We start from the raw sequence: 12,697 nt of genomic DNA on the forward strand, positions 1-12,697 counted from the left end.
TAGCCTTACTTGTTCATGTACTGCAGCCCCCAGGGAGCTGTCCAGTAGGAGTGCCTGGGTTTGCCTTAGTGTCATGGCATCCTACCACCTAGCAGGCATGTTACTTATCAGCAAGGAGACTTGGTGTTTGGTCTGTCTGTTTCCATAAGCATCTAATTAAATCAAGCATTGCTAAAAGTCTTGAGTTCCTGACATATACCAAATGCTGAGCTCTAATATTTAGGAGTATAAAGGGAAATACATATATCATTATTGATTCTTCCTTCACGTGAAAATGGATTCAGGCCTTGAGTACGACAAAAGAGGTTCTATTTGAGGTTTTTAGTCCACCTGCACTCCTCATACTGTTGGCACATGGAGTTGTCAAACCGGGAAGTAGACACTGATTTCCATGCTTTTTCATTGTTGTTTGTTAGTGATACCAAAATGTCTGTTTTCATTAGATCCAACACTGGTTAAATTCTAGTTTGGCATTTCTGATTCTGTTTTAAGTGTCTTCTGTTTTCTACTTCCGTGCTCTTGAGGTTTCATGAGCTTTTTAAAGCTGACTACAAGCTAAGCTCAGTATTACTAAGCAGTCCTCGTTTTTACAATTTGACTAGAAGTATTTGGATTTTGGAGGAATGGTATGGTGTACTGTCAGTGCTGGTCAATATTAGCATTTAATCTAAAATAAAAATCTTGAGAGGCAGTTCATTTTGTTACCAACCCAACTATTAGCTTACAGAGGATTTGGTTTGGGTTAGTTTTTGTTTTAATTACAGCCTATATAATTAGTTCCCAGCATGTTGAGGTAAAAGAGAGTTGCACCAGCAAGCTTCCAATTTCTTCATCTCATTAGGTTTTTAACGCGATTATTAGTATCATAATCAGCTATGATGATTTCTGTTGTAGGTTTTCACATTCTCTGATTTGCAGGGTGTCTTGATTGGCTAATTTAGGCAAATTATTTTGATTGTCTTGATGATGGTTGGCTGATTAGAACACACAGCAGGGGTATAATTCCTCTTCCTAGGAAATGCTGTACTCTTTCAGATTTTTGGTACCAGAGCACTAAGAGTGTTCTCTTTTTGCACATTCAATTATGATATTTGCCCATAACCATAGTAAAATGTCTTCACAGCATTTAAATTAGTGATGGAATGATCATGGATAGAGTTAGGGAGAATCAGCAGCTTGAAGAGGGGGTGAGCAAGAGAAATCAAGAGAGGCAGTAGTATTGCTGAGATATCTATACTTCATTCTCTGTGTTGTCTGTATATCTGTGGTCCTTTAACTGATAGCTAGTTATACTTTTTCTATAGGAGCCCAAATGGAAAAGTCTTCTCATTCTCAGAAAGATCTGCTATACTTCTTAGGGATTGATGTCTCTTGACATTGGTGTTCTTGCCTTTGTGGAATCTCTTGTTTGGTTTCTTCACATGTTTAAAATTAGTTACAATTGTGAAAATTAAAAACTCAAGTAAATTTTTTCTTTCGTATATTCTCCTGTATCACATATGGTCAGCTTCAAGCTGAAAGTATTTTTTGATTGGTGGTCTTCTAATGATTGGATTATCCCATTTGTTATTAGTAACAGTAGTTGTAGTTAGAAATAGTGGTAAAGATTCTTAAATCTGAACTGCATATTAATGCTATACAAAATTCCTTAACAGTTATAATTGAAATAAAAAAAAAATTTGCCATTGGATAGGGAAAAGAATTTTAATTTTGTGTGTGTGTGTGTGTGTGTGTGTGTGTGTGTGTGTATACAACTAAATTGTATATAAGGAGAAGCTATGGGGAATAGAAAAGGACACTTTCCTTGACCTGAGCTACAAGGAGAACCATATGGAAGGATATCCTTATCCTTTTGGTGGGGGGTGGGAGGGGTTGTCACTTTTTATATAATGTTTTCAAAGCTAACCTTTGTGGAAGGAACAGTGCAAAACTAGATTGTACAAAACTGTTAACACAAAATCCATGGACAAGCCAACTGACATGGCTTCCCACTTAACTTTGAACCCAGCCCCATATTTTTCATTTTCATTTGGTAGGGGCAGGGAATTTTTTAGGTCAAAACATTTTCGTCAGAAGATCATGCCTTGGATAAAACCACTGTCAGGATGCTTTTAAGGAACAAAGCCTTAGCAAGAAGTATTCCAGGGCGCAGTCCAGGGACTCTGAGATCACATCGAGAGCTAGAAGGAAACTTAGAGGTCATCTAGTCCATACAAAACTTGTCACTATTTTATAGATAAGAAAACAGGCTTGAGTTGAGGGGGATTAAGTGATTTGCCCATTGGTATACATGTAGTAAGTAGTACAACCTGGATTTGTACTCAGTCTTCTGAATCCAAACCCAGCCACTGCCTTTCCACTGCCTCATGCAGATCAAAGCAGCTCATTGTACTGGTCACATGCATTTCAGCAGTTTAAATGCCAAGGTACTATGAACTACAGAAGCTCCATTGATTGAAGAAGTGTTTAGTATGAAGTTATAAATAACAAGTCAGAGAAATTTTTTTCTCAGTTGTGAACCTCTAAATTACCAACATGGCATTTTTCTTTTTTGGCTACTTCCTCCTCTTCCCTCTCCACTTCCCTCCCTCTATCTTCTCTCTCTATCTCCTCCACTCTTCCCCTTCCTCCCCCTTCCTCCATCTCCTTACTTCCCTCCCATTCCCTCCCATTCCCTCCCTCCCTCTCTTCTTCCCTTCTTTTCTTCCTCCCTCCCTTCCTTCCTCTCTCCTCCTCCCCTTCCTTCCTCCCTTCCTCCCTCCCTCTCTTCTTCTCTTCCTTCCTTCCTTCCAGGCTTTTGGCTTCCAGTGAACAAAATTTCCCTCTACTTTCAGTTTCTGGATCTCTTTGAGAGATGTTCATGTAGTTTTCCTTGGTTACTCTGCTTTGTACTGACAATTAGCTGATTATTTTTTGCTTATAATGAAGAAGTCTAATGGAACCTCCTATAGAGGAAAATAGTAATGAACTTGATTCCCGCACTGCCAGTAGAGCTCCCTATCCGAGAAAGGGGTATTTCGTGTTAATAAGTTAAATTTCAGAAACTAATGAACTCTACTAATTGGATTCATCTTTGTTAATAAGATTCTAGTAAATTGGGTTGCCTTTTTGTGTAATGCCCTGCCAGAGAGTTGTAAGACCTCATGATAACAAGTTCACTGGTCCCGTCCTGGCCTTTCCAACAAAGTTAGTGGTGGTGCCTGAAGTAGCTGCCTTGCAGTTTCCTTTGCATTGAAATTTTATGACTTCGGCTCTTCAAATTACAGACTTGACAATGAGTGTAGAAAGAGCCAGGGTTTGATATGCTATGCTGGCTGGCTAGTTTGTTTCTGTTTTAAGAGCTGTTTAAGGAGAAACTTGGGAAATCAGCTGAGCAGCTACTGCTGCAGTAGCTACAGACCAGGTACATACACACTGGTGCCATTTGCCCAGGTGTGCCGAGGGCAGCCCCTAGGGAGCTTTTGTTGTGGAAGAGTAGGAAAATCACAGTGTTCTACTGTGATATTGTCAGTTCAGAGTTATGTTAGAGTGAATGTTTGGAGGTGGCAGTTTTCAAACCTTCTGGACCATGATGATGAAGAGTTGGAGTGCTGTTAGGTCCCAGGCTGCCAAGTTGCCCCATGTATTCTTCCTATGTTACCTGGGCTAAGAGCAGTTGGAAACCTTGTGACTTACAGGTGCTTGATTGTCACTGTGTACCTTTATTGTTACTGTGTATTTGGCTCAAGGGAGAAATGTTTGTGAAAGACTGAAAACTTTTTTTTCTCTTTAAATACAGAGAGAGTTTCCTAAATTTTTCACATTCCGAGCAAGAGATAAGGTAAGAACCAAAGCTTTTTCCTGCCTATTTACCCCTTTCACTTTTTTCCCTTAATTAACCAAGGGACAGCTCATCATCTTCTACTATACATGAAAAAAAATGCCTTCCTTCTCTTCTTGAGTTTGTGTCCCTGTGTCTGAGTTGTTCAATGGTCTTGGAGCAGGTCCCTTCTTAAAGGAATATTTGATTTCAGAAACTAGCAGAAAGAAAAGGAAAGGCAATCCCAAGATGATCTATTCTGGTGTTCCTTGGACTGGTCATCATGATAAAAAATTAAAAGGTCCTTGCACTAAAAGAGGTTGCTCCTTTTATCTTAAGAAAATACACATATAGTCAGTTCCCAGTTATTTGCAAAAAAAAAATTAACTAAGCAGTTCCATTTTGTGAGACAGAAATATTCATCCTGTGCTTGCTTCTTCCACCCAGCATTTAAGCTGTATCCCTGTCCCATTAGTTGATATGTTCTTTGGGAATGCAGTTTTAAAATGTTAGTATAAGCAAAATAAATTTAGGACGGAAAATCTCTTGCTTCAGACTTATATTCCCACTCCCCTAACAACTGAAACAGTGCATTCCAGTATCAAGTGTTAATCATCTCATGTTTTTTGTTCTTTTGTGCTACTGGGCTCCTGTCAGCATAGATAATTAAATTGAATGTGTCATCGTGTATCTACTATGTACTCAATACTTTTAGTCATGAGAGGGTTTAAAAGTATTATGAGACATGTTCTGTTTCCCCAAAGAGCTTTCTATCTGTATCTATATATTTCATTTATATATAATCAGGAAAAACTATTCAATTCATCAGACATCAAATGTTTACTCATATATAGGATATTGTTTTAGGTGATAGGGATATCAAGATGAAATCAGATAGTCCTTGACCTCAAGGGCTTAAAATCTAGGTGGAGAGATAAGACCTGTACATAGATAACCAAATACAAATTAGACTAATAATTGCCAAAGAGAAGTGCATGCAAAAGACCATGAGAAATTTGAGGAAGGAAAGATCATCGTACAGGGCGACCAGGAGAGGCTTCATGAGCATACAGACACTATGTTAAGTAGAGAATGATAGAGCCTGTGTGATTGTCAATAATAAGTTGTCATGTGCTGTAGAAGTTCAGTGTCTTTTTTTTTCTTTTTTTAAATGGGTAGTGTCTCAACACAAGCCCTTAAGTAGTAATTCTGTTGGGTACTAATGAAAGTCCATATGTATTAAATGGTGAGGAGACACTTTGATTGTCCATCCCTACTTAATATATCTTTTCATGTTGTTGCTAAGTAATATCTGCAGAATGACACATCCTTTGTTCCTACTTTCTAGTGTGAATTTATCTTCTTTAAACCTTGTCCCTCCCCCCTCCCCCAAATATTAATCACTAATTCTCCAGTAGGTCTTTTCTTGGTTTTCTTTCTAAATGACTTTTCCCTTTCATTTCTGAGTTCAGTTTGAGGAAGATCGTATCTATCGTCACTTGGAGCCTGCTCTGGCTTTCCAGCTGGAGCTGAACCGCATGAGGAATTTTGACCTCACTGCTATTCCATGTGCCAACCATAAGATGCATTTATATCTTGGGGCAGCCAAAGTGGAAGTGGGCACTGAAGTGACAGACTACAGATTCTTTGTGAGGGCAATCATCCGGCATTCTGATCTGGTCACCAAGGTGAGTCTTGTGCTTTGGTGGGAGTTAATTTCCAAGGCATCCTAGATGAAAAACATGGAAGTCATAGGAATTGTGAACAAAATAATCATGCAATTAGTTAACAAGTTCTTCCCCAAAGTAATGATAGTGTTGATTTGACTACAGTTTCCACAGCAAGAGGTAGAAAGGGTTGGTAGTCTGGTGTGAGTCATGGCAGGGCAAAAGATGATTGGGATGAAGAAAAATGGTCCTAGTGCAGGAGTTTGGAGTCGTATGTCTCATCCTGAGCATAGTTTCTGGCAGCTGGAGTGTCGAGGAACAGAAGTGGCTAGAAGAAACCAGGTATTTCTGACTGGATTACGAAAATAATATGCCAAGAGGCAGATAGCAGGTTTAGTTAGAGCTTATGTAAGGCCACTGCATGACCTCGTGAGTAGTTTTTAAAATGACTGACTGAGCATACAGCGGAGGGATTCTCAAGGCCCCTGTGCTCTGTACGTTGTTAGTGTTTAAGACCATTTTCTTTAGGAAAAAATTATATTTTTATTGATATCTTTTGTTATTCTATGCCATGCCTATATTTTCCAATTAGCCCTTCCTTCCTCCTTCCCTGTGCTCCCATGGGAGTTATCCCCTATAAAAAAAGAATAAAAAGAGGGAAAACATATTCCAGCAAAACCAACCAACACGTGTTGCATCATATTCAGTACTCCATAGCCATAGCCCCCCACCTCTGCAAAAAAGGAGGGAAGGTAGCTTCTAGTATCTCTAATTTGGGGCTAAACTTGGTCAAAATAACTTGACCGTATGCTATTTTCGACTATTTTGTTCTTTCCGTTTATGTTGTAGGTACTATGTTTATTATTTCCCTGGTTCTACTTTCTTTCACTTTCTATCAATTCATGTGTGTCTTGCTATGTTTCTCTCTTTGTCATAAGTATTTTTCTTATATTAATATTCCATTACATTTATATACCACAACCTATATAGCCATTGCTCAGTTGATGAGCATGTGCTTTGTTTCTAGTTCATTACTATAAAAAAATGCTGCTATAAATATTTTAGTGTATATGGGACCTTTCTTTTTTTTGTCAGTCATTGACATCCTTTAAGGTATGTGCTGAGGTGTATCAGAGGATATGGACATTTATTCACTTTCTTTCCAAATTGCTTTCCACAATAGATCGATTCACAACTCCAACAATAGTGCCTCTTTCCCAGGCACAGTGTTAACTCTTTCTAGCTTTTGTCATTTTTCCCAGTTTGCTGGTGTTAAGGGAAACCTCAGGATTGTTTTGATGTTTGTTTCTCTTATTATTAGTGATTTGGATCATTCTTACATACAGTTATTAAGAGTTTTTTTTTGAGAACTGTTTGTTTATATCCTTTGATTATTTATCTGTTGGAGAATGGTTTTTGGTCACCTGAGACCATTTTCTCCTTGCCTCCTCTATGCTGTAGACAAGTTTTTTATAAAATGTTGATGGTGACTTTTTCCCTGTGTAGGAAGCCTCTTTTGAGTATCTTCAGAATGAAGGGGAGCGTCTGCTCCTGGAAGCCATGGACGAGTTGGAGGTTGCTTTTAACAATACCAATGTCCGAACTGATTGCAACCACATCTTCCTCAACTTTGTGCCCACAGTCATCATGGACCCCTCAAAGGTACATTTATTCTAATTGTTTCTGTCAGCACCATCAAGAATGAGGGAGTTAGGTAATACATGCTTAGTCTGTCTTGGTCCTAAGACCATACTGGAATGCTTCCCATAGACAAACTTGTTTAGCTTGCTTCAAAAACCTTGATAGCAAAAATCTACCCACTGCTTCTCTCTAGGGAAGTTGGATTTGAATATAGTACCATGTTATTTTGAGCTAACAGTAAGAGACCATAGTGACCTATAGAAAAAAGAAGATTCTCTCTTTTTCCATAGCTTCCTCTTTTGTAAAATTTGTGAAGGTTTTCTCATTTGGAATTTTCTCTTTTGTTGTTATTTAGCCAGAGTCTTTACATGTGTATGCCAGTCTATAGGACCAATTTGGGCATTCTGGAAAATTGCATGAACTCTACAGGTCACATGGGTATTTGTGTGTAAATTCCTGCTTCAGTGCACTAAACGTCACCCTAGTGGCCTCCAAGAGTTAATGCAGCTTCCCAAAGTGCCTAACTTATTCCTCTTGAGTATTTTTCACGGGGTGAGAATTTGGTTAATAAGACATTTCACACACATTACACGTGGTCCCTTCCCTAGAGGATCTGTTTTTAAAATGCATGGCATAGCATGCAAGGAATAAAAACGAAGGGATTCTGTAGTTGACCTCTTACCCTTAGGGTGATAGTCTTTTCTCCTCATTCCCTGGGCTCCCCTTTCCTTTTTATTGGGTCCCACTCTCTTCATTGCTTCTCTTGAGATTGGAAAGTTTTGGTGACAGTGCAAACTAGTAGAGGGGGAAGTAATCTGACTTTCTCAGGCTCAGTTATAGGCATGCTCCTTTGCATTTTGAACCTTATATCTAAAATGTGAATCTCAGGACTGTGTTATCAAGACCCAGGCTAATGCTGTGGCATGTGTCACCTATCAAGAAATCTGGGGAGCAGTGGAGAAGAGGTGACCCCTACAATATCATTCCTTTTTTGTTTGAGTAAAACTCACCTAAGCAAGCTGGGCTTCTAGCTAAAAATATGGCCTGGCTATTTTCTATTCTTTTATTTTTCAGTTTCCCAATAAATCCATATGTTACCAATCTTCTTTACCATAGGAATATCAGTTCTTTGAATAGAGGCGTTCCCTACATCTGTGGACTTTTGATCTCTGAAAGTTTTCAAGAAAAGAATAGAGAGAATCTTTTGGGCTGAAGTAACTATGGCTAAATATAGAACATAGACACAATTGCCTCTTCTGGCTTGAGAATTTATGTTACTGCCAGAAGAAACTGCAGGTACAGGCCATACCGTGTGAGAAGAGAAACATGCAGATGAGACCCAGGAAAAGGGAAATGTGAAAGAAGCTTAGAAGTCTTCTGAGATCTTGAGGGAAAAGCATTTTTTACAAAAGCATTTTCTTGGGAACTGTTGGTAGCTATGTTGAAAAAAAATATTTCTCAACTTAATGTTACTGAAGAGAATTACCTCTGAGAACATGGACTTAGTTAAAATAGTCTTCCTTCTCCTTGAAAACTAGGGATACTATCTGTCTTGTTGGGTAGAACTTAATCTGTACCATTTCCTTAGACACCTCTGGGATATGTGCAGCATGGACCAAGCTTTAAAGCTTCTGGGCATAAGAGAAAAACTCTGAGCACCCCTGACAAATTGCCTTTCTTTAATGTGTACGATTTACCAACAGGCGTATATTAAAAAGTTTAATAAAACTGCATGGGAAAAAGCTCATGGTAGTAATTGCTAAGTTGATTTAAAGTCCTCTAAGTGCAATGAAACAGGTTATCACGCATATAAATGCTACTTAATAGCTTTTTACCAGAGATTTCATTCTTATTTGGGGCTTTCACTTTAGTCCTGTGGTTCCTAATTTCAGATATCACAGATCTTTGAAATGAACTGGCATGAGTGTCTGTAAAGAGGGGAGGGGAAAGTAAGCTGCACAATTTGCAGTGACCTGAGGCAGAGGCATCCCCTCCAGGGCAGGGCCCTCACAAAGTCTTCACTGGCTTCATCCAGAAATAGGGATAGAGTTTGGAGGTCTTTTTTTTTTTTTTGTTTGCTTGTATTTTGGATAGGACTGTGACTAGGTTATGCCTTTGAAAAACATTGGCCCTTTACTCTCCTACCAAAGATTGGGGGAGACTCAGAGGAGCTCTTCAGAACAGGGTATTTATTAAGCCTTTGTGTTCTCTGCTTTGCCGTCGCCAGATTGAGGAGTCTGTGAGGAGCATGGTGATGCGCTATGGAAGCCGTCTGTGGAAACTCCGAGTTCTCCAGGCAGAGCTGAAAATTAACATCCGCTTAACACCAACTGGAAAAGCCATTCCCATCCGCCTCTTCTTGACCAATGAGTCTGGCTATTACTTGGACATAAGTCTATATAAGGAAGTGACTGACTCCAGGACAGCACAGGTATGATAGCCAGAGTTTGAGGAGCTCCTCAGTTACTGCTCCATACATATTACTGTTGATAATTTATTATAGTACATTTGTGGGTAATAATAGATGATGATTTATGCTTCATATGTAAAAATGGAAACTCAGAGTAACAGCTCCAGTGGGGTCAGGGAGCTGGGGGAAATGGAGCTTTTCTTACTTTGTTAAATCAGATCCCCGTCACTTTTGCAAAATGCTGGAACCTGGATTTAGATTGGTTCATCTTTGCCATTCTCTCTCTCTCTCTTTTTTTTTTTTGAGGGGAAGGCAGGGCAATTGGGGTTAAGTGACTTGCCCAAGGTCATGCAGCTAGTAAGTGTCAAGTGTTTGAGGCTGGATTTGAACTTGGGTCCTCCTGACTCCAGGGCCTGTGTTCTATTCACTGTGCCACCTAGCTGCCCTGGCCTTTCTCTTTTGAAGGAAAGAGATGTCATACTTCTGGGGGTCTACTGCTTAGAAAATTGTTCTTATGCACATTCAAAAATTCTTTCATCCTTTCTCCTGCACTTTGGATCTCAGTATGGATTACATGGCTATAGTTTTGTCCTTTTGAATCTGGGAACAGAAGTAGGAAAAGTCATTTTTGCCAGTCTTCTGAAGCAGATTTAAAAATCTGAGTTGCTTAGACTATTATCAAGGTGACCTTCCATTTCATGATGTTTTTGGTTTTCAGTGTGTGGTGGTCAAAAAAGTCTATCCTTATAAGGACTTAACTGTTAAAACAGAGAAAGAATGAGAGAATGTGAGGAGGCAAATATGAGTGTTCAGAATTTTTTGCTGTATTTGATGTTTTTCAGAACATCCTTAAAGATATTTTCAGTTAAGAGTTTTCCATGGGCAGGGATGTTTTTAATTAAATTATACAGTGGCTTCAAGGCAGGTCTATTCTTGTGAAAAATAAAACAACCTCTTGAGATTTTAATGTTTTTGATAAATATGTTTGTTCTTTAGAACTGCTTTTTTAAAAAATTAGAAAGATCTGAGATTTTTCCTACTCTTGTTTCTAGCGATACCAGGTGCTGGTTCTCTCAGTCAATGGCTTAGACATAGTAGGTGTTCTGTAAATATTTATTGAATAAATGAATGAACAAACCACCTCTAGTGTGAAGGCAGGCTTCCTTTTAGGATAGCTGTTGTACATTTTAAGGAAGGCTTAATGGGAAGGGTTTCCCAGGGGCCCTATTATAGATGAGTTAAAAAGCTATAGGCACATAAACTAGGACCCTGGCTAATGGCCAGAGGATAGAATGGACATATTGGGAATCCTCAAGGCCCAATTGTGGTGACTTCTTCTGAGCAGGTTAAGTTGATTTATGTATGAATTTAAGGAGTGTGGAAATAAGTGGGTCAGTGGAAATTGAAAGAAGGTATACAAGTCTGACAGTGTCTGGTGAAAAGTGTATGTGTATACACACACTACATACATATATGTGTTTGTGGGTTACATTTTATATGGTATACATAAGTAACAGTCACACACATATGGGTGTGTATAGTATGTGTTCATGAACCCAAGACACGAATATCCCTAGGTCTCTATAGACTGTGTTCATGGGGCAATGGAGATATAAGGTTAAAATGGGTTGCTGAAATTCACAAGATAATCCTAAACACTAATTTTTATCCCTAACTAAACCACCTGGCCTACCATATCTTTTCTAAGTCTGCTAACAAAGAAGAGAATTAGCTGGCTTGAGTATCATCTTTCATTTTCTCCCTCATACTGTCTGATATAGGTGCTAATGAATAATGAAATGGCCAAAACTCAGGCAGCTGTGGGGAGGAGAAGAGGTCTAGGACTCCCAAGAAAGCTTCTCCAATCCCCTCCCAGCTAGATATACGCTTCCTCCTCTGACTTCCTGTGGCATATTATACCTCTCCTGTAGTTCTTATCACTTCCCTTGTACTTTAATTATTTGTGTACATGTCTTATCTTTCATACTAGATTTTAAGCTCTTTGAAATTAGAGACCTTGCTTCTTTTTTATATCCTGCACTGCACCCACCACAGTACCTTTTGCATAGTAGTTGCTCAGTAAATGCTTGTGGAATTCCTCCCTATCTGTCTCACCTTACTTATCCATTTTCAGTATCTCAAAATTTGTTTTCTTCTAACTTTCCAACTTCACAGTCCCTAAAGTATCCTTTTCTAGAGACCTTGTGATAGTCATCTACATCAGTGGTATCAAACTTAAATAGATACAGGGGCTATATGTAAAGATCCCCACGAGTTGCATATTAACTTAGTGTAAAAATGTGATACTATCTGTTTTATCATGTATTTATATATTTTGTTTAATATTTTTCAATTATATTTCAATCTGGTTCAGACCAAACTCAGGAAAGTTGAAAGCCCATGGACCACCTGGTTAACACCTGATCTACACGGTCTTCCAGAAAGCCTGTCAGGCAAAGCTATCCATCCCATGGATGGAAATGGATTAGTATTCTTTGTGTGTATCCTAAAACTGAGACCATAGACCTGCCTGGGGCAGGGATCAGAGCCAGGTACTGATAGAAGCCCTTAGTTCCATTCAACTGACGTGTCATCAGGCCTCCGTATAGAGTCACTAATACTGAGTAGTGACTATTTTTTCTATATCTGCATATGTGCGCCTACATACACAAACATATATTGCTCCCCCTTTATTGTTCACTGCATTGTGAATATATAGTTTGTGTATTCATGCATACAGTTCAGTGTCATATACCCTGTGGGCACTCAATAAATATTAATTGAATTGAAATAATAGCATCCCTTATAAATATTCATCAGCAAATAAAACTATCTAAATATATGGAGTATGAAGTGCCCTCCTGGCAATATTTGAGTTAAAATGATTAAAAACCATCTTATTAATTCTATCATATGATATGGTGGGCCTGCTATAGTCATATCCATAGTGTACTGCAATATAGACCTGGCTAATACCTCTGTCACTGGAGAGAATTACTATAGGATATGTCTTGATAGCTCACTTGGCAGTAGGTGCATGTGAAGATGATTTATACCATGTCTCTGGCAGAGAGCTTTATCCTTGTAAATTTGAAGCCTTAAGCCAAATGTAATACAGTACTTAGGAACTACCTTTGTTGAGAATTGACCCAGCTTCCCTTATCAAAGGGGAGACAAAAA

The 12,697-nt window shown here is 38.8% G+C and overlaps 1 protein-coding gene across 4 annotated transcripts in view; it reads left to right on the forward strand.

Annotated features, from left to right (window-relative positions):
- ACACA (acetyl-CoA carboxylase alpha) overlaps positions 1-12,697 on the forward strand; it is a 251,831-nt gene that overhangs the window by 134,676 nt on the left and 104,458 nt on the right. For all 4 annotated transcript variants that reach the window (XM_036753329.1, XM_036753327.1, XM_036753328.1 and 1 more), the window contains 4 exons: positions 3,779-3,820; positions 5,272-5,487; positions 6,973-7,128; positions 9,335-9,538. In XM_036753329.1, coding sequence (XP_036609224.1) covers positions 3,779-3,820; positions 5,272-5,487; positions 6,973-7,128; positions 9,335-9,538 — 618 coding nt within the window. The remainder of the gene's footprint in view (positions 1-3,778; positions 3,821-5,271; positions 5,488-6,972; positions 7,129-9,334; positions 9,539-12,697) is intronic.

The sequence above is a fragment of the Trichosurus vulpecula genome, chromosome 4 (assembly GCF_011100635.1).
Source record: "Trichosurus vulpecula isolate mTriVul1 chromosome 4, mTriVul1.pri, whole genome shotgun sequence".
Classification (NCBI taxonomy): Eukaryota; Metazoa; Chordata; class Mammalia; order Diprotodontia; family Phalangeridae; genus Trichosurus; species Trichosurus vulpecula.